Here is a 22,487-nt window from a genome sequence, read left to right as displayed (position 1 = left end):
AAGACACCAACTCGATGAAAAAGTTCCTTCAAAAGATACAGATTATTGAATTTTCACATATCATTTTTGTATGGCCAGCTGCCAAATTTGTATGGAAAATTATATGGACAAACTAATGATGCAAAATGGCTTCTTTGGGCATACCGAAGGCACCAAAAAAGTTTCAGTAGGATTAAAAAATACAAAAAATAAAATTCCAATAAAAGACCGATTTCGTGAAGAATTGCTCTGTAGTCATATTGAAAGCTTCAAAAATTAAAGATTATCTGGCAACCCTGGATAGTATGACCATTCGAATTTAACTTTTCAGTGGACCTTACACCGTTACCAAGCGTTACTCTTCGTAACGTCCACCATTCTTATAAATCTAGATACGAAGAAACATCTTTTTACGCGGTGGCGTTACGCTGTTTTTTCGTATTTTTCTCCATACAATATTTTTGAAAGCTTCAAAAGGCGTTTTGTAGATCTGAACAAACCCTAAAAAATGCTTCTAAAAGATTGCAAAAATGTTGTGTCGTTTCAGAGAAATCGTCAGATTAAAAAACGTAACGCATCGCGTAAAAAAAATCTTTGTAATGACAGAACATTTCTCCCTAAAAAAGTCAGTCAGTAAAAGGAAATAAAACTAGATAACACCATCCTATACACTCACACCCACACAAACATCCATCCCTCATCCGACACGTCGCGCCAGAACCTGCTGCCACTGCTCTGCTGTGTTGTTGTTATGTTGATGATGATGATGACGTTGATGATGATGCTGCTGCTGATGCTGCTAGTGTAAATACCAAAACCAAAACACCTAGAGAATGTCCACAACGTAACCCTGTCCCCGAAGCCTCCACCTCCTCCAAACACTCTAGCAAGCGCATGTAACGTCCGGTAGCGCCTGTTTTTCTTTTGACGTGGTAACGCTCGGTAACGCTCTAACGTGCGTCGTTTCTGTTCTTTTTTCTTGCGATTCTTATTTCTCCCCAGGATGTGTCTAGCCAAATTCTGCCCAAGGTGACGGTGGAGGACAGCAGCAGCAACAGCACCGGCCGGCCGCAGAGCAAAATCGGACGCCTCCGGGCCATCGGGAACCAGATTCGGTGAGTGCGAACGCTAACGCCAGCTGTCAAAAATCGCTAACGCTCAAACGCTTCCTAGGTTCCTCCGCCGCTTGGAACGCTCGATCCGGCAGAAGGACCGCCTGATTGCGGTCGCCTCCGACGAGGACGGATCGCCCAAGGTCACGTCGCCGCTGCTGAAGAAGCAGCAGCAGCAGCCGGAAGTGGTGGCCGGCGGCGTTAGCATCACGATCGAGGTGCCACCTGGCGAGAGGGCGCAGCAGCAGTTGCTGATGCCGTCCAGTGCGGCCGGCGTCAAGTCGCGGCAGAACTTTAAAATGTCCCGCCAGAAGCGGGTCGCCAACAGCCGGTCCGGCGGCGGTTACAGCGCGGAACAGCAACCCTGGCTGGAGCGGGAACACAAGCTGCTCGGCAGCGCCGATGTAAATAGCGATTGAGGAGGCGTGTAAATAAACGCGTGTTTAGATATTTGACAGATAAACGATCAGTTGGCCGCCATTTTGAATTTTCGCAAGCCGCAAGCGTTAGTAAGCGTTACCTTCTTCCAGCGGGAACCGTCTGCAATAAACAAGTGTTTGTTTTTTAACTGTGTGTAGCTGTCAGAAAATAATAAACAACAAATGCACAAACAACCCGTTGAATGTATGTGTGTTCGTCTACCCCATCGTATGTGTGCAGACCGTCGTCACACTTCTTTCAGTAGGCTTAAGGACCTGTAAATAGACCCAATTTGAACACACCTGTTTCGGTTTTTCGTTTCTCGTAACGGGCGTAACGCTAACGCCGCTAATGCTAACAATAAGCCACACTAATACTGACAACCAAGCAAGCAACAACTCTACAGCAATACTTAGGAAACACCTTTTTTCTAATGTCAACAAATTTAGTGTGTTGCCGCTGGCAACACTGCTCTCGAACTCTTTTTACAAAAAAAAACACAAACAAGCAAGAGCAACTTTTAATCTTAAGGATGGAAAAAAGAGAAGAAAATGGCACGGTCCAGACTCTCACGAAACATTTGAATGTGTTCAGTTTTATTTTAGGATTGAGAAACGCCGTCTCTGTAAATACACACTAAAGGAGGAACTATTGAGAAAGCAACTATTTTAAAACTCACTGACACTAGCGTGTTGGGTTACCACTTTCTTACGTTAGATTTGCGCACCTAAACAAAAACAAAACCAAAAAATGTGTAAATACGAGCAAAATGCAAGTACAATTCAAACAAAACAAACAACAAAAGAAAGCGAATTCCAAAGCAAACAGTCTGTAAAAATTGACCAATAAAACTGCAAACAAAGCAAAAAACAACACTCTTAGCGCCCCCACTAACAACCATCACTAACACTAACACAAGAAGGACAAAACAAACCCCATGTTGCGAAAAAAAAATAAGATGAAAGTCGTCGGCAAGGAATGTAAACTGGTAGTAGATCACACCTGAATTGAGACTGATTTTTTAGAACACGAACTAAACAAAAAAAAAGAGAAACAAAAACTGCGAAAAAAAGAAAACAAGCGAATGATCGATCGAAGCAAAACAAAAAAAAAAACTAAATCGAAAAGTAGACAAGAAAATCGCAATGTTGGCAACACTGGGTGAAAATGAGAACCTTCTAATTGAGAGATAGTAGCAGTAGATCGAATCGCAGCCAATTAGAAAGATCGTATTTAGAAGCAGTAGGCGGTGTAGAAAAAAACAGCTTGATGAAACGGTGACATGTGAGTGGTGCTGGTTTTTTTTTGTAAATAATTTCATTATTTGGTATGTTTGAGCATGATTTACTTCATATTTTCAATTATATTTCCCAATTCAAGACGGACATACTGATCAACTTTTGTTCAGTTTAAAAACTTTGCTTTTTATGTTTTCTTATGTTTTTTTTCTTGTATTTATTTACTAACTTTGGGTCATATTTTGATACATTGCTGAACTTTTATGGAAATCCAATGTACATCACCACAAAAATAAAATTTTCGTTTGCGCTGAGAATTTTTGAAAACTTATGATTGCGAAACTACTGGACAGGTGTAAACTAAATTTTATAACACTTTTTTCATTCAAATATTAATACCACTGATTGTTATTTAAATTTATATATATTTTATTATTTTTTAAATTTTGTGCGTATAATTTAGAGTTAAATCACTTGGTGCATTTACGCTGTCATGGTTTGCATCTTTCAAATTCACACGATTAAATCTGTGTTGGTTTAGGTCGTTTAGGTGCATAAAATGGATCAAGACTACACACCCAACAATGTTATTGAAATTTATGAAATGTTGCTTCATTTTAAACAATATTGCAAATTTTGTGCGCTGTATTTTTTTCGGCTTGAAGGATTTAAAAAAAACAAAGAAAATTGTATTTTGTACACGCAGAAAAATATTTTGTAGAATCAGCCTGTACGAGGTTTGATTCAACTTGATTTTCTCAATTCCACAAAAAAAAAATTGTTGTTTTGAAAAAGTTGCTTTGACGTTTAGCGTTGATTCAACAAAAATCTTTATTTTCAAATCAACAAAACGTTTTGTTGATTCAATTATGCCTTATTTTTCTGCGTGTAGTAAATCTGTTGACAGTGTTCCCAGATTACTTGGATATTCAAGTCTGTTTGAAATTAGAAATTTTGATGATTAGCTTGCCAGTTATAAAAAAATGCCGTTTACTTATTAAAAAAAACTTTGCAGGTGACTATAATTTTTTCAAATACTTTGTTCAAATGTTCTAATAATCTTTTTTTTAATTTGACAAAAAGATTTTTAATAAGCCTTGATGTCCGTTCTTCAACATGATCTAGGCTATAAAGAATGGAGAACGTTACGCGTCGATTTCTAGAAAAAATCAGGAAAACCTTGAAATAGGGTATTTATTTACATGAAGTGATAAGTGGCATGTCAGAGAACCATTTCTGGTCACTTTATTTGATTTTCAAGCAAATAAACTAAATCAACAAGTCAACATTATGCGGTGGTTCAACTATAGTCCACTTGGAACGAGCTGTCAAGCAAAATACTTTCTATTAAGAAAGTTTATAGGAAGGCTGCTATCCAAATTTTTCAAAATTAATATTAAGCTTGATTTGTTTTTTTTTTAAATGTATTTGCAAGGTGTAATGATTAAAAACCATTTCTGATCATTTTTTTTTTCATTTTTAATGCTGAAAAATAAATTGACACATTTTTTTTGATGAATCAACTATGGTCCCCTTGGAACAAGCTGTCAAGAGAAATTTCTGTCAAAAAGGGCCGCGATTTTTTTGTTTAAATTGATTTAAAAATCCATGTTAAATCCTTTGCAGTCGTACACAAAGTCTTGTACTCAAAAAAAAAGCTTTATTGTTGTGAACAATAATATCACAAATTTAATTTTAATTTTAGGACCCAATTGTCAGGTAATTTTTGAGAAGTTTTATGCTCAATGAGGGTTTAAAGGAAAATAATCCTAAAAAATAATCTTATTTTTTTAATTCAGCCTTGAGGGAAAAAGATAAATGTTGCCTCGCCCAACATTCCCAAAATTTAAATAAAATGAATATTGAATGAGCAATTCCAGCTCAAATCAGGTTTTTTTTCTGGTACTTTTGTACCCGACCCTCTCGGATTTCAATGAAACTTTGTAGACATGTTATCCTAGGCTTATATAAGCCATTTTTGTGTATATGGAGCCAAAACGGACGGAATCGACGTAACACCTTATAATGTGGCCCTCTTAAACCTTGCGGTTTCGTCAACGGATCCACAGGCGTGTATCGTTCTTTTTGCGACAAGACTCCGCCTCCCGGGTCTCCTAAGTGTGAAGGTATGGGCACGGGGAGAGGGCACCGAATACCTATATTTTACACTTAGAATTTTTTGCGTCCGCCCCGGGATTCGAACCGGTGACCTCTGGATTGTGAGTCCAGTGCGCGGTCCGATTGATCCACACAGGCAGACGATATGGAGCCAAAAGTACTCGAAAATAACATTTGAGAAGGGTGTTATGTTTTTAAATATTTTCGTATTTTGTAATTTAAAAATTACTGTATCTCGAAGCCGTTGCATCGTATCAAAAAGTGGTCAAAGACAAACTTGTAGGAAATTGGATGGGCTTTCTGAAAAAATACACTGAAACAAAAATACACGCCACTTCTATGAGATTTTTCGATTTTTAAGTCTAAAACTTAAATTTAGTGGTGATGTCACGATTTTTTTTCGCTCAAAATTGTTTTAAACTAGCCTAAGATGTCACCAAAAGACTGACGACAAATGCAGGATGGTATGTCTCTCCTAAAAAAATACAAAAATCATTTACTAAAACTGTTTTTTTGAAAAGTGGTCTAAACGTCAAAATTTTTAAAAACCGGTAGTAGGAATCGATTCTCCAGACAATTTTACATAAAAATCTTTATATTGACCATTGTCCTATGTCTAATCCTTGGGAAGATACAGCGGTTTTAAAAATGAAAATGGGACTTATGGGAAATTGGATGAGCTTTCCGGTAAAAATATTTACGAGACTGAAAAACCAAGTCTGTCATATAGAAATTGCCAAAAACAACAAAAAAACCCGTTTTTTCAGCATTTTCACTTTTAAAACCGCTGTATCTTCCCAAGGATTGGACATAGGACAATGGTCAAAATTGAGACTTTTATGTAAAATTGTCTGGAGAATTGATTCCTACTACCGGTTTTCAAAAATTTTGACGTTTAGACCCCTTTTCAAAAATACAGTTTTAGTTAATGACTTTTGTATTTTTTTAGAAGAGACATACCATCCTGCATTTTTCGTCAGTGCTTTGGTTATATTTTAGGCTATTTCCTCAAAAATTTTGAACGAAAAAAAATCGTGACATCATCTTTAAATTTAAGTTTTAGACTTAAAAATCAAAAAATCTCATAGATGTGGCGTGTATTTTTGTTTTAGTGTATTTTTTTCAGAAAGCCCATCCAATTTCCTACAAGTTTGTGTTTGACAACATTTTGATACGACGCAATGGCTTCGAGATACAGTAATTTTTAAATTACAAATTACAAAAATATTTAAATACCTTACACCCTTCTCAAATGTTATTTTCGAGTACTATTGGCTCCATATACATAAAAATGGCTTATATAGGCCCAGGATAACATGTCTACAAAGTGTCATTGAAATCGGAGAGGGTCGGGTACAAAAGTACAAGAAAAAAAATCCTTATTTGAGCTGGAATTGCTCGAATGCGTTACAGAGAAACCTCCTTCTACGCGGTGGCGTTACGCTTTTTGTTTCATAGATTGCTCTTAAACTATACATTATTTTTGCAAGCTTCAAAAAGCATTTTGTAGATTTGAACAAAACCTACAAATTGCTTTCAAAACATTGCAAAAATGTTGCGTCGTTCCAGAGAAAACGACATAAACTCTTTTATTTTTGGGACTAAACTGCAATCTTTTGTTGAAACTCGTTGCGGCAAGGTGAATAAAATACCTGAAATAAAAAATAAGCCCTTCAGCCTTGATTAATTCTCCACGAAAAAAGGAATTGGAATTGAATTCTCAAAATGCAAAAAAAAAACGTCAAAAATTTTGAAAACATAAATCTGTAATGTAAAATTTAACTTGAACCGTTCTCAAATTTTAGCTTCAAAAGTTAAATCCAAGAAAAAAATCTGAATGGTGTTTATGATTGACCATTTCTTTTATTTTTTTTTTTACTTTTCAAAGAGGTAGGAATAATTTCTATTATTTTCCCTGAGAAAAAGATCATTTTCAACAAAAAAAAATCCTTCGAAACATTGAATACTGGTTTCTCGTTTCTTAGAAAAAGATATAAAAAAGAACAATAAAATAAAATTTGAAGTAATAAGCCAATGCAAATTTTATTTCAAGTTTATATTCCCCTAAAATCAGTGGTCAAAACATAAGGAAATAACTTGTACAACTAAATATTTGCTTTTTGACTGCTGGGCGTGAAATGAGATTTTTTTTACTCCCCGTTTCGACCTTTGCCAATGCCAAGGGGCAAGAACATTCAATTAATAAATTCACCAGCCCAAGCTAAATTTTCGTTTTGAGAAAAATGAAAAAAAAATCGAAATGAAGTCATGAGTTCCCTTAAAACATGTTTTTCTCAAAAAAAAAAAAAAAATACTTTAAGTTGCTATAACTTAAAGAGCAACTTAAATCAAGTTTTTTTTGCCCGTTCCTGTATATTGCTCAAAAGATTGTTTTTCCTAATAAAAATAAGTTTTGAGTAAAAAAAGGTTGCATTTTTTTTCATAGAAAATATAAAAAAATACTTTTTATAATTCCGTCGTGAAACTATTTACTTTTCCTGTCATTCTTGAACGACGAAATAGCCTACTTTTCTGTACCAAAAATAACAGAATCGAATAGCAACACTTTTCAAAATAAATGCTGAAAAGTTCTACTTTTCAGCACTCAAATGGGTGCTGAAATGTTGAACTTTTCAGCACTTGTTTCGAAAAGTAACACTTTTCAACATTTTTTTTATTTAAACGATTTATCGACAAAATACATGAAAATTTGACATGAAATTTCATTCAGTGTGTGTTTTTTGGAATTGCAAAAAATGTTGTATGGAACTCGTTGCAAAACTTGATTTTTTCAGCACTCTTCGTATTTATCCAACTCGGTGAACCTCGTTGGATAAATGTACGACTCGTGCTGAAAAAATCCTCTTTTTGCAACTTGTTGCAAAAACTACTATTAAGAAATCTATTTTTAGTCACAAAATCATATTTTTTTTAAATCGTAACTGTATTTCTGAGTAGTCCAAAGAAAAATACACGCGTCAAAATTTAGACACTTTTCATTTGGTACCAAATGAACAAAAATTCTAGCTCGGCACTTTGAAAAATAACACTTAAAATAAGAAAATAAGCATTTTTTCCAAAAATAAAATTCTTTGATATGATGCTTCTAAAAATGCCCACGGCCGAATTTGCTGAAATATTTTTTTTAATTAAAAATTTATCTTCTTTAGTTCAAGTAATGGATAGGACAGTTTACACAATTTTTGATTAATAATAAATTGTTATGAAAAGAACTCCTAAACTTTTTTCACTAAACAAGCTATAAATTTTTGTAGTCACGGCTTGAAATTTCATGTTTTTTTAGCAATAAATAAATTCTCTAAAGTACACCTAGCCGCTGAAGGCAAATCTTGGATAGTTTTTTTTAATTGATTAACGTAGCTTATTTGTACACATCAAGAAATCATTTTGGATTTTTTTTTTCCAATTTTAGTTTTCAAATATATTAACGATAGTCAATTTCCAAGTGATTTTAAAGTAATTCATGGATAAGAATTGAAGTTGTTTATTTAACTGTTCCATTCTTTAGATATAATTGCCAGAATTTCAATTCTATTTCTGGCTTGCCTGAATTGATTTGTTTGATCCATGAATTGAGGAATCCAAATAAAAATTTCAACATTTTGAAAAAAAATAATCTTTAATGTATATTTGTTGGTACAATATCAAAAAAGTGACCCACAACCCTTCACAGTTGCTCCAGGCTCCGGCGAGATTCGAACTCACGATCTCCTGTTTACTAGACAGGCGCTTTAACCAACTAAGCCACGGCGCCGTGTTGAAAGCTAGAAAGTTGGGTTCACTCCAGTTGGTGCGAATTGACGAAACATTATTCCTCAATAACGCTTTGCATTTTTGAGCTGTTTAATTTATGAATGAGTTTTTTTTAATACCAAGTTTTTTTTTTGTGGCAGATAAAATGACTCGATTGTTAAAAATTAAACTGAAGTGATTCAAAACAGCTGTGTTTTTGTTTTCATTTTATTTTTGTTAAGCCAGCACCAGCAAGCAGCCTGAAAAAAGAATTGTAAAAAAAAAATCGCTCATGAAAAATCATTCTTGCACTGGTAGTTTAGATAAAAACAGGGATTGAGCAAATCTCGCTTAGAACAATTAGCTGAGGACTAACCAAAACTACAAATAAACCAAACCGACATAGAACTCATCAGCCAACGGTAAATGTGTTAGTTTTCTGTATTGATTTATGCGTCAAAAACACCTCCAAACTCTCTCTCTCAAACTAGTTCCAAGCTGCAAAATTTAGTTATAATTAAAATAATTAAAGGAAATCCGCCTAATACTAAAAAGTCCCAACATAAAAGCAAATGCCGCCACCAACAACAGCTAATACTACTATTACTAGCTAACAACTAACTGAACAATACGGGTCTCTTTATCTACAAACAAAAATACTAAATTCGAAATCGATGCTTGCCTTTCTTTCGGCGGTCACCACGGAACCGTCCTGTGTTAATATACAAAGTTTAAAGTTTAACAACAAAACGCAAAAAGACAATTATATGATTCTATCCTTCCCAGTTCTTCAAATTGCTTGTTGCGAAAAAAAATAACCAAAACAAACAAAAAACACGTTCCTGCCTAAAACTTTTTCCCAGCGTGCTTGTTCGTTAAAGTGTGAAGCGTATTTTTTTTTTTGAAAGATATTCACGCGCAACTTTTTCAAAATGTTCACATTTAGGATACGCGCTTAAATTTGTTAAATCGGTGTATTTTCCCTCCAACCCCTTCTTCTTCGACAAACCTGTACGATGACCCTTCCCCTCCCGAAAAACAAAAATCCCACAAAATCAAGGTGGACCAAAAAAGGACGAAAAACCAAACTCGATTATTGAAGGGTCAAGAGGAAAAACAAGCGAGGAAAAAAAATATGAAAATACACGACTTCTGTGATAACCGAAAAAAAAATTAAGGAAAAAAGAACAACTTTTTATAACTTAATATGGTGAAAAACGAGTAAACACTGTTTAAAAAGCCCATTTAAATGTGTCATATTAGGGTAAGGCAAACCAAACCAAAACAAAAAAAAAACAAGTTTTAAAGTTCACTTTATATTCCAGAGTTTGTGTGTGTTGTTTATTTTCCACAAGAGATAACCGAAAAAAAAAAACGAAAACGATGTTGTTATGCCCCGCGTTTGAATTCTGCAAATTTAAAAGTTTAAGAATACACAATACCTAAAACTCATAAATAAGAGATATTTACCTCGTGTAAAACCTATCGAATGATGACGATGTAGCCCCCCCCCCCCCCCCTCCCCTTCTATTTTCTTCTTCACGACCACGGTACTAGAAGTGAGTTCAAATTTAAATAAAAAAAGGAGAGTATTACAGCGCACGTAAACGACGAAATATGTTAACTGTTACTTTGAATTGTTGGTTACACAAAAGCAAGTCACACACAAAAAAACACTCAAAAGATGTTACCCCATCATCATTGTTGCAATAGTGAGAAATAAGCATTACATTGTCATCAAATCACCCGAAAAAAATTAATAAAAACAGAGTAAAATAGCAAAAATCGCAGCAACGCAAAAGCAAAACAAAAACATAAAAGAAAACTAAAAGTCAGAAAAGCGATTGGAATAGAAATAATTAAGACAGAGGTGAAAAAAACAAACAGAAAACAGTTAAAACTATACCAATATGTGCACTTTTCATTCCAGATGTAGATGTTAGTGGTCACAAAAGAAAAAAATAACAAAAAAAAACTGTCAGAAAACAAGCAAAAATCTAAAAACGAGAAAAAAAAGTTCATTTTTACCAGACATTGAATTAGTTGCACAGTGGACGAAGGCAAGCCATTCACAATGTAAACAAAAGAGACGGTTGACAGTTCTAAAAAACAGACACACACACACACACATGACTAAGAGCGACTAGCTAAATAAAATTAGATATATTGAAAACAAACAAAAATGTCTTTGATTTTTTTTTTATTTTTCTTCTTCTTGATTCTCTAATATAAAATAATTTGCAAATAATTTTAACTCAAACTTCAACAAGTTCACTCCAAATTAATTCACTGGTACAAACGCGTAGAATGAAGCCTTGCATGAAACATCGAGATTTTTCAAGCAACCAACTTGCATGCAAGTTGGAAAGCTCAACGAGCAAACCGCTCGGCAGGCGGTGGAAGCTCTACAATAGGCTGAAAAAGAGAAGCGGAAGAGACTTCAATGCTGGTCAAGCAACAAACCTAAATTTTCCTTTTTTTGCTGGTCTTTTTGTAAATTTCACTGTAACATGCGTTTTGTTGAATTTTGACCAACCTTTAATTTTTATTATGCAACAATTCTCCACGAAAACAGCATGATTAGAAAAAAAAAGTTCTCATATCGGGCTCAAAATTTTCTGGGGGTTCCTTGGCGGAAATAACACAGTCCAACAAGATTTTGTCTCTGAGACGAGTATATGTGTTCCTAGTAGATTTTGGCCTGCTGAATCCGAATCCGGGTCCAGAATTGCTCCAAATGGTCTCAATTTTGAGATACACCCGTTTGAAATGTTAGTTTAGGCCAAAATTAGCTACTTTGTCGACTATTTTACAAAAGAACTATTGAATAAACAAATAAACCAATACATGTATCTTAAAGTTCACGTTTTCCCCTTTCTGAAACACCCCTGGTTTTTAAAATTTGATTGTTTCTACGCATATTTATAGCCATTTTAAAATTATATTTTCTGTTGGTTCTCATTCAAGTTTTTCCAACTTGCATGCAAGTCAAATTCTAATTTTAAAATGGCTATAAATATGCGTAGAAACCATCAAATTTTAAAAACCAGGGGTGTTTTAGAAAGGGGAAAACGTGAACTTTAAGATACATGTATTGGTTTATTTGTTTATTCAATAGTTCTTTTGTAAAATAGTCGACAAAGTAGCTAATTTTGGCCTAAACTAACATTTCAAACGGGTGTATCTCAAAATTGGGACCATTTGGAGCAACTCTGGACCCGGATTCGGATTCAGCAGGCAAAAATCTACTAGGGACACATATTCTCGTCTCAGAGACAAGAAACATTTGATTTTTTGTTGAACTGTGTAATTAGACCCGTATTTTTTTGTTTGGCCATTGGGGTGACCTACGCCGTGTCAGGGTGGTCCGAAAAATGACAATTTTCGTCGATTTTCGCAAAAACCACATTTTCAAAAAATCATATCTCCGCTCCATTTCATCCGATTTTAGCTGTCTTAGGCGCAAAAGAAAGGTGATTAGTTTGGCTATTTGGGAAAAATAGTAAGAAGTTCGAAAAATCTAGCTCAACATTTGAAAAGTTCGTATGAAAACTTAAAATGCTGTTTTGAAGGTCTCGGGACCAAAGAGCCTAGGCTGAAAATATTTTTATCAGATTCCTCGAAAAAAATTAATATAACATATCAAAAAATGATGCAGTTATGTTTTCAATACTCTGAGATACGATTTTTTGAAAATAAAAACTGGGGTTTTCGACGCGCCGCGTGCAAAAATAGGAAAATTACGAAAACGGGAAAAATCGACTTTTTTCACTAAAACTGCGATAACTTCAAAATTTCAGTGATGACCTATACATGTTAGGACACCAAAAGTTGCGTATTTCGATTACGAAAATTTTGGTACCCTAACATGTATAGGTCATTGCTGAAATTTTCAAGTTATCGCAGTTTTAATGAAAAAAGTTGATTTTTTCCCGTTTTCGTCATTTTCCCATTTCTGCGAGTGGCGCGTCGAAAACCCCAGTTTTTATTTTCAAAAAATCGTATCTCAGAGTATTGAAAACATAACTTCACCAATTTTTCAATGTCATGTAAAACTTTCCGAGGAATCTGATAAAAATATTTCCAGACATAGGCTCTTTGGCCCCGAGACCTTCAAAACAGCATTTTAAGTTTTCATACGAACTTTTCAAATGTTAAGCTAGATTTTTGGAACTTTTACTATTTTTCCCAAATAGCCAAACTAATCACCTTACTTTGCGCCTAAGACAGCCAAAATCGGATGAAATGGCATGGCGCGGAAGTATGATTTTTTTTTTGAAAAAAGTGGTTTTTGCGAAAATCGACGAAAATTGCCATTAATCGGATTACCATATTTTTCGGATTACGCAGGTCACCCTAATGGCCAAACAAAAAAAAATCGGGTCTTATTATTTTGGCCAAGGAACCCCCTGAAAAATTTTGAGCCCGATCGGAGAACGTTTTTATTTTTTTTTTAATTAAAAAAATCATGCTGTTTTCGTGGGGAAATTGCTGATGCTCCAAATTTCAAGACCGTTTTTACTACCAATAATTTAAAAAATGAGGACTTATTTTAATTACATAAAATTTCTGTAAGTCCACACCGTGATTCCACGTCAAATCAGCAGAATCCAGATCAAAAGTGCTCAAAATAATTAGACTAGTATTTTTTTTTGTTTGGCGGTCCGTGCCGAATTAGGTTGGTCCAAAATGCGTTTTCAACGATTTTCATTTTAACTTTTTAAAAATCAAGCTTATTTGTTGGACTTTCGATGAAAATCACATACCGGGTCTAATTATTTTGACCAAGGAGATTCCATGTCAAATTTGATTCAAATCAGAGACTTTTGATTTTGTTCCTGCTTGTTTGACGTGGAATGGCTGCATGTTTTTATACAGTCGATTCTCTGGTTGTCAATATCCAAGGGACCGTCGAGGAAGAGAATCATCAGTTTACAGAACGATGCAACATGAAGACTCGATTGAAAATATTTTTTTCTTGATACCCAGCTATGGGAAAGAATCATGGCAACGTCCATCAAACAAAAACAAGCTAATGTCAAACACCCTTCAAAGCATCGTTTCGCCAAGAAAAATGTCTATGCAAGCCATGAGAAATGAAATTATTGACAACCGGAAGAGATTTTTAAAGCAAACAGAATCCAAGGGACCGTCGAGGAAGAGATCCTTCAGGCAAGGGAAAATATCGAGGAATGAAGATAATTGAAGATTGAAGGGACTGAAGAATTCATCAGTACATGGAGTAATATTGATATCGAGAAGATCGATAGCCAGAGAGCCGACTGTAAATATTCATCGGGCCTTTTCAAACAACGACTAAAAGTTTCAATTAATCCCTTATCCCTTTCAGGCCTGAAGGTTCATGTATGAAAAATCAAAATAAAAAAAAACTAGCCTATAATTTTGGTAAAATCATTTTCCCATGCTGAGTGCTGAAAAATCAAGTTTTGTAACGAGTTCCATGCAACATTTTTTGCAATTCCAAAAAACACACACTGAGTGAAATTTTATGTCAAATTTTCATGTATTTTGTCAATAAATCGTTTAAATCAAAAAAATGTTAAAAAGTGTTACTTTTCGAAACAAGTGCTGAAAAGTGTTGCTATTCGATTCTGTTATTTTTGGTACAGAAAAGTAGGCTATTTCATCGTTCAAGAATGACAGGAAAAGTAAGTAGTTTCACGACGGAATTGCAAAAAAACATATTTTTTTGAAAATTCAGACCTGAAAGGGTTCAATAAGAGTTTAAATATGGCATGAATGAATCATTTAAGCTTTACATTTCAAATTAATTTGGGACAATTTTCCAAATTTTTAAGCAATCAAAAGTACATTTTCCATAGAGGTTTAAAAAATATTATTCCTAAAAAAACATTGCGCAATTCTCACTAACTTGGACTTCGCACTAAATTATTGCTATCGATCGCACTATTGCGACTTGTCAAACTGGCTTGGGAAATTTTATTTTCTTTTTCAAAAAATGATCAAAGCGAGCCGATGTTGCTCACCTGTCAATCGCAATTTTAAAGTGCGAATATACAGTTTGGTGGAAACTGCGACTGGAAATGTAAATAAATAACTGAGAATAGTTCGGGCTAAATCCAAGTTACAGTGCAAGGATCAAAAAAAAAATTAAAAAGTTTAAACATTGAATTTACGAGCCATGGTTTCACAATTTGAATGAACAAAGTGTTTAAAAATGCATTTCACACCTGCCCAGTTGTTTTGCAATCATTAGTTATTTGGGACGAAAATTTATTTTTTTGCAATAAAAAGTTTTTACGGTGCTGTACATTGGAATTTCATAAAAATTCAAAATACTTTTAATCCAGCTCAAACATGCTAAATATGATTATAAATGCAGAAAAATCCGTTTAAGATTGTTTTAAGTTGATTTGACTTCTATTTTGAAATCTATAATTTTGAAGATTTTTGAACAAATATTTGTTTTTGCCCCCTGGATTTCGGACCAATTTTGAAGGGGGATGTCTCCAATTTAGCCCTAATTTTTCGTCTTATGTAATCATGGAACCATTTAATCGATTAGGGTAGAGTAGTCATCAGTGAGACACGGGGAACAATGATAAAATGGGTCTCCCAAGTCGTAGTTTCAACCAATCAGGGGAAAGGCGTGGCTACTACACTCCTGCCATGATAGTGGTTTTGGTTATGGACGCTCCCTTGAAAAGTTATTCATAAATGTTTGATTCTGGGGTGTAAAAGTAAATTATGGATAAACATTACTTTTTCGCTCGTAGGCTGCCATTTACACCAAAACTAATATTTCTTCAAATTTCTTTCGACGTTCCATAGGGATTGAGTTGGGCTACAATCCAGAGCTGTCTCATTGTTCCCCACTCATTTTAGCCCATGGGTTACAATGAGACACTTTGATTTTTCTTCATTAAACATTTCAAAATCCATGTAAATCTTTCAAAACATGAATTGAAAAGGATTTTTGGCATATTTATAGAGTTTTAACTTCATTTAACCAAACATACAAAGTTATTTGCATAGCATAGCATAGCATTGGTGTCTACCCGTAGCTGCTACTTCGTTATTGACCAGGACCCCCAAACATTGCTCCGTGGACCACAGATGAAAAGTAGGAACCAATCATCACCCCTTCGCAATTTTCAAAGGTCCCTATCGTGCTGATCAATACCGACGCCGGCCACGACCAGTGGTAAGACACGGGGAAGTGGATGGGAATGTTAGCCGATACTTGAGTGATGGGACCGCCAAATCGACTGCGTCTCCGACAAAGTATCACATGAGTTTTGAGGGGTTAGTAAGATGGGTATGAGGTCAGGATTCACTGTGGTAGGTGATGCGACCATGAGCAATTTGTTTATGGGTTGAAATTTTAAAAATCTTAGGCAGCCGGCTGCGGAAAGATACCTATCTGGGGATTTAAATATAGTATTAATTCGACCGCGATTCTCCAGAAATTCTCCGTCGGCGTGCCTTCCGATCAACGGCGATGTAGGAAGGGCTTCATTCATTAAAATTATTTTATATCATAAGCCTTAAAACATATCCGTCGACGTGCCTTCCGATCCTCGATGATATGGAAAGGACTTAATGCAGCAATACGACTTGCTTGTCTCAAAAAAAAAAAATCGGATCGTTTCTATCGAAAACTATATAAAGAGAACAAAAATAAAATTCATCGGCCAACGAACGCGCGAACAAAAAATAAATGAAAAAAGAAGAAATCCAATCACCCCATGTACACAAATAGCGACACAAAAAAGACGGAAAATAACACGAAAAAAAAACAGGACTGCGCGTCCACACAGGCACCGCACTACTGATGCCATTATTTAATTATAATGACCAATCACCCCATGCACCCGAACAGCGACATAAAAGAGACGGAAAATAACACGAAAAAACAGGACTGCGCGTCCACACAGGCACCACACTACTCAATACGAAAAAAGACAGCTCAATAGATATTTCTTTAAATATTCCATTCAATGCTAAACTACTTTTACCGCTTTTACTCAATCACATATCTGTATCAATAAGTTTTAAAAGTCTGTCAAGTATAAGTGTCAGGCAACACAGCACGCACTGACGTTTGTGATGTTTTGTTTTTATCTCTCTCTATCTCTTTCTCATCATTGCAAACAAAATTATCAACACAATTTGGACCAAGTGCGATGATTACGAAGTGAATAATAAAAGAGTAAAATAAAACCCAAAGATTTTCTAATTGGAAAACTCTCACCGGATTGTCTGCTTCATTCAATTGCAAAATTGCAGCATGCAAATTGATGCGTTTTCCAACGTGCTGCAAAATGATGCATCGCCATCAAATTCTGCACTCCAGACCACATAAAATTTAGTTTTTCCTTGCAACTGTTGGCACATTTTTCCTTTTCACCACATTCTCTTTCTTTCCTACACTGAATGCGCTGAGCAACATTTCTTTCACGAGCTATTCTGATTTTGACTTTTGATGAAGCACTTCTCTTTCGCACTAAACATCGCACCAATTTCAGAAGAAAACATCGCAGCCGGAGGGCGTAGCTCTAGCGTTGCAGTAGAGCATTGAGCGAAACTGAAAAATGGCTTTTTTTCCTTCAATCGACGATTTTTTCACGTCAACTTCACTCCCAGGTGCAATGCCCCACACTTAGTCACTACAATTCACAAAAATAATGACGAAAACACTAAAGAAGCCGTGCCACAAAACAAAAATTTGAGGACCAAACGAGATCGCGTGCACTCGCCAGTTTGACTTCGACCAACTCCCCAAACATACAAAGTTATTTGGTATAAATATATGGATTTTACAAAATTTAAATACTTTTTAGTGTAACTTTTTTAAATTAAAGTTTCATGTTGGCAAAATTGCTCTAAAATGTTCAAGGCAAGTCACGTGTAATGGAACAATACAAAAACATGATGTTTTACTAGACAAGTATTGATTTTCGTGTCTCATTGTTCCCCAGCTGTCTCATTGTTCCTGCCAAGTGCGTCTACAATGAGACAGTTGAATAACTCTGGCTGTAGATGTCGGATCAATCTCATATTTTGATCAATGTTAGAACACACTAAAAGAAAGAAAATGCAACAAAAAGCACATTAAAACATGCTGATGAAAAAAATAGAAAAATCGTTGAAAGTTGAAAACCAAAAGTGTCTCATTGATGACTACCCTACCCTAAGCTGACATAAAAAATAGAGAAAAAAATACTTCGCCTGCTCAGCTCCATTAGGGTGATCCAAATTCGGGCTTCCTCGGGGCTATCCCTGATATCGAAGATTGGCCCATCACTAGGCTAAATTCCATGTTTGAGCTCATTCTGACTACGGAAATCCTTCCCTCTAAACGTTTGAAGTGTGTATGTGAAACAACATCAAAATGTATGGAGGAAGCAACTGTTTCAGTTTTTTTTACCTATCGAGGGCACAAGTTCAAAAAAAATTTAAAAAAATGTCTGGAATTGGATAACTATTCCAGACATTTTATTTTATTTTTTGAATTTTTTTTTGAACTAAAATATTTTCAGGAATGGACAATCATGGACACTGCACAGTGGTCCAGATCGCAAAATTAAGTGGAAAATGGATTTTACGAAAAATGGTGATATTCGGAGCACTTTTAGAGCTTTAAAAAACGAAAATTTTCATTTTTTGACATGTCAATTTGGACTTAGGGGTCAAAAGTTACAGCCATTTTAAGGTAAAAAAGATGCAAATTTAAAACTTAAATATCTCGAAAAGGCGCAAGCCAAATTTTAAGCACCAGGTTGCATTTGAAAGAGGAGATTTAGCACTACAAACGCTGAAAAACTTTCAGTGGTGTTTTTCTTTAAACTTGAGATATCTTTATTTGAAAAAGTCTAATTTTCAAGGGAAAACCATATGGGACCACCCGAACGAAATTCGAAAATTGTCCAAATATATGTTTTTCCTTGTAATTTTGCCCGCTGAATCTGAATCTGCCCTCAGAATTGAGCCAAAATGTCAACAAATCGATTTTTGGCCATATTTTGGGTTTAAATGATAATTTTACATGGAAACCAAAAAAAAAATTGTAAGGACTGGCGCCTTAACCCGCTCAGCCATCAGACCGATGAACATTTCAGAAGGGCCAAACATTCAATATTACGCATTTTTAAATGTTTTTCTTGTCTTAAAAATTTCGAAAATATTTTTTTCGATAAGATCGGAAAATTTCACGAATGTTTCATATTTTAACATTGTAAATCGGACCATTAGTTGCTGAGATATCGACATTAGAAAATGGTGGGTTAAACAAGTTAGACAAGTCTCTCTAAGTTTAGAAAACATCAATTTTCTTATTTTTAACCCTTTGCATGGCAATATCTCAGCAACTAAGGGTCGTATCAACAAAGTTCAAATAGCAAAATATAGAGAATTTCAAAAAAAAAAAAAATCAGAAATGGGCAAACATGCGCACTAATTTAAAAAAATATATAAAAAAATGCGACTCTTTTCAAAAAAGTCACCTAGAAATAGATTTAACTTGAAAACGGTGCACTTAATCAAAATTTCACTACAGTACTTTTTGATTGCAAATTTGATTTTACATCGAAAAATGAAGATGAAATTTTTTTGCGACCAATATTTCGATTTTTTTGAAAAATCAGTATTGATTCAAAAATTCATAACTCGGTCAACAATTTTTTGCACAACCTGGAAATTTCTGAAAATTTGGCATTTTATGTCCTCTAAAACATATCAAAAAATTAAAAAAAAATAAAAATAGTGTTTTTTTTTCAAATCAAGTTTTAGTTACAAAAAGTTAAATTAAAAATCACATTTTTTTTACCGTGTATCTTATTTTTTCCAGTGTTGTCCATATCCATATCTACAACTTTGCCGAAGACACCTAATCGATCAAAAAAATCCTTCAAAAGATATAGATTTTTGAATTTTCATACATCATTTTTGTAGGGACAGCTGCCAAATTTGTATGGAAAATTATATGGACAAACCAATGATGCAAAATGGCTTCTTTGGGCATACCGAAGGCATCAAAAAAGTTTCAGCCGGATTAAAAAATACAAAAATTAAAATTCTGAAAAAAACACCGATTTCGTAGAGAATTGCTCAAATATGAATGGAAGTTGTTTAAAGAGTCGACGCTATCTTTGTTTGTTGATTCCGCTTGAAAACTTGGTTTAGTGAAAATCTTCTCTGTTTGTTGGATCAGCTTCGCTAGAATTAGCGACGTTTTTTTGGCTGGACCAAGAAGAGCTGGAAGGAAAATCTTCTAACCGATCGAAACGCAACAATTTTTGCAGCAAAAAATTTCAAAAACTAATAAAAAACACATACTACTGATTATAAAACAGCTCATTTACCAGTAAGAAAAAAGTCATGCTTGTGCTTGAACAGCCTCCTGCTTTGAAGATATAAACAAAGTGGGATCATTCGAAAATCACGCTACGCATTCTCTCTATTCATCGCCCAGGTCAATATCTAAGGGAATGGTGAAAAGAAAGAAACCATATCGAACGCGATCTTTTTAAGTATGGCGTTTGAAGGGGCTGTGATTTGATGTATGTTTCCTTGCTTTGACGATATTTGAATAAACTTAAATCAATAAAAACGTGTTTTTTAGCAATGCAATAATTCTTTATTGTTACCGTTTATAGTTGTTTTTTTTTTTATTCATTTATTTATTTCAACTGATTTTCACCACTTTATTGATTATAATTTGTTGTATTTTTTCTTCTTCTTCTTCTCGCTACTCCCAGTTGCCTGATAGCTGTGTAATGACAAACCGTAATATTTCGTTCACACTTCGGCATTGTTGCTGCTTCTGTTTTTGCAATACATTTCTTACTACTAGTTTTTACGTCTGTGTGTGTGTGTTATCAAGAATTGTTTCTGTTTAATATTTTCGCTAAAAAGCAACCTACAAAAAATCGCATGTAACTCAAACGTAAAGAAAATTAGAAAACAACTCACCAAAATTTCGCTAAACATTAATCTAAATTGGTGTAATAATGCAGAGCAGGGGGGTTGCCAATTTTGAACACATTAAAAACAGGAAGCAAACAGTGTGTGCAATAAAGATTAAACAAACAAAAAAGGAACAATCGTAAACAAATTGAAGAAACAACTGAAAGTTTTTTTCATACATTAATAAGAAAATGATTGCTTCAACCACACTCTCGCGCTCTCTTTTCGCCCTAAATAGTACGCGTACGGATTTCTCACTTTACTACACTAACCTATATTTTTAATTATTATACGGGGAGGGGAGGGGGGGGGGGGGGGTTTGAATATAGAGTTGTAGAAGATTTTCTTTTACGACGTTTACTGTTGATTCCAAATTTCTAGCGTGTTGATTTTACGATTCAAGGGGGAAATAGATAAAATGTTTGTTTTACTTTTTTTTTGTTATTTTATTCTATGGTTGCTACAGTATCATAATTTTCGTTACACTTTTTTTTCATTTCGTGGAAACCAGAAGCAATATGTTTACTCATTTGCCAATTGTTAGTACTTTTCTTTTTTTTGTTTGTAATGATTGGCTAAGTTTTCGCGTCGCGCCGAGATCTTTGTGACAGTTTTACAGACAATTGTATCGAATAGCTTGCTGCTGAAATTTGTTGCAATATTGTAGTGTTGGGGCTGATTTAATATTTACTGAGATATTTGATTATAATAGTTATGTTTTGTTTGTGTGTGTGTTTTTTTTTTTTGCTTTTTGACTAAGATCAGTTTTGTTTTTTTTTGTACAAAAAAGTCACCCGCTAAATTTAAACCTACAAGTGCAATTTGCTTTACTTGAATTTGTTTTATTTTTATCATGTTTTATTTTAATATTGGTCTAATGAAGCCGCCTGGACTGGGATGGTTGACAGGTGTGAGTTTTTGTCGAAATTTGAAAAAAAAACACCTTGTTTTAGATCTTTTGGAAAAACAATTTTGGGCTCTTTACCCTAAAGTCATTGGACATCACTGTCCTAATGTCCAAAAACAAAATTATTTATCTGAAAAAATCCAAAAAAGGTCTCTTTACCCTAATGTTCAAAATCAAAACTCTTTACTTGAAAAAATATCCACAAAAAGGACTCTTTACCCTAATGTCCAAAGTCAGATCTCTTTATCTAAAAGAATGTCGAAAAACAGGGCTCTTTACCCTAATGTCCAAAATCATAGCTCTTTGTCAAAAAATAATACTCAAAATCAGGGCTATTTACTTTAAAGTCCAATATCATTGTCCTAATGTCCAAATTCAAAATTATTAAAATAAAAAATTGTTCAAAAACAGGGCTCTTTACCCTTATTCCAAAATCAGAGTTTTTAGGACGATGCAAATATTTAAAAAAGTTTTTTCCCTCGGCCCTGGCCGAGGTCAAGGGGGGGGGGGGGCAAAAAAATAAAAAAATATAAAAATTTAAATAACAAGCCATAGTCTTCACATTTAAATGAAAAAAGTGTTTTAAAATGCATTTTACACTTTTTCAGTTGTTTTGCAATCATTAGTTTTCAAAAAATCTAAGATCTGACAAAAACAAAAATTGTATCGAAAAAAAAGATTTTGCATCGAAAGATTTTTTAATAAACCCAAACATGCTAAAAATGATTTTAAACGCAGAAGAATGTATTTTAATTTGATTTCAGCTGGTTGCACTTGAATTTTCATTGAAATTTTGAAGTTTATTGTAAAAATATTTTTTTTGCCCCCTGATTTTTCGGGCCAATTTTGAAGGGGGGGGTGAAAAAAACTTTTAAAAATATTTGTACCAGCCTTATCTGAAAAAAATATCCAAAAATAGGGCTCTTTATCCTTATGTCCAAAATTAGAGCTCTTTACATAAAAAAAAAAAAAAAAAAAAAAAAAACAAGGAACTTTACTCTAATGTCCAAT

The 22,487-nt window shown here is 34.3% G+C and overlaps 1 protein-coding gene and 1 non-coding gene across 7 annotated transcripts in view; one reads left to right on the top strand and one right to left on the bottom strand.

Moving 5' to 3' along the window:
- LOC6045247 overlaps positions 1–2,455 on the top strand; it is a 262,138-nt gene extending 259,683 nt beyond the window's left edge. For all 6 annotated transcript variants that reach the window (XM_038253760.1, XM_038253834.1, XM_038253908.1 and 3 more), the window contains 2 exons: positions 982–1,094; positions 1,153–2,455. In XM_038253760.1, the coding sequence (XP_038109688.1) occupies positions 982–1,094; positions 1,153–1,510 (471 nt within the window). In that variant the 3' untranslated portion in view covers positions 1,511–2,455. The remainder of the gene's footprint in view (positions 1–981; positions 1,095–1,152) is intronic.
- Positions 2,456–8,568: 6,113 nt separating this feature from the next.
- Trnat-agu lies at positions 8,569–8,642 on the bottom strand. The gene has a single exon. It is a non-coding gene; the product is annotated as a tRNA-Thr (tRNA).
- Between the last annotated feature and the right edge of the window lie 13,845 nt (positions 8,643–22,487).

Source organism: Culex quinquefasciatus, chromosome 1 (assembly GCF_015732765.1).
Source record: "Culex quinquefasciatus strain JHB chromosome 1, VPISU_Cqui_1.0_pri_paternal, whole genome shotgun sequence".
NCBI lineage: Eukaryota > Metazoa > Arthropoda > Insecta > Diptera > Culicidae > Culex > Culex quinquefasciatus.
This window is presented reverse-complemented; position numbering and strand designations above follow the sequence as displayed.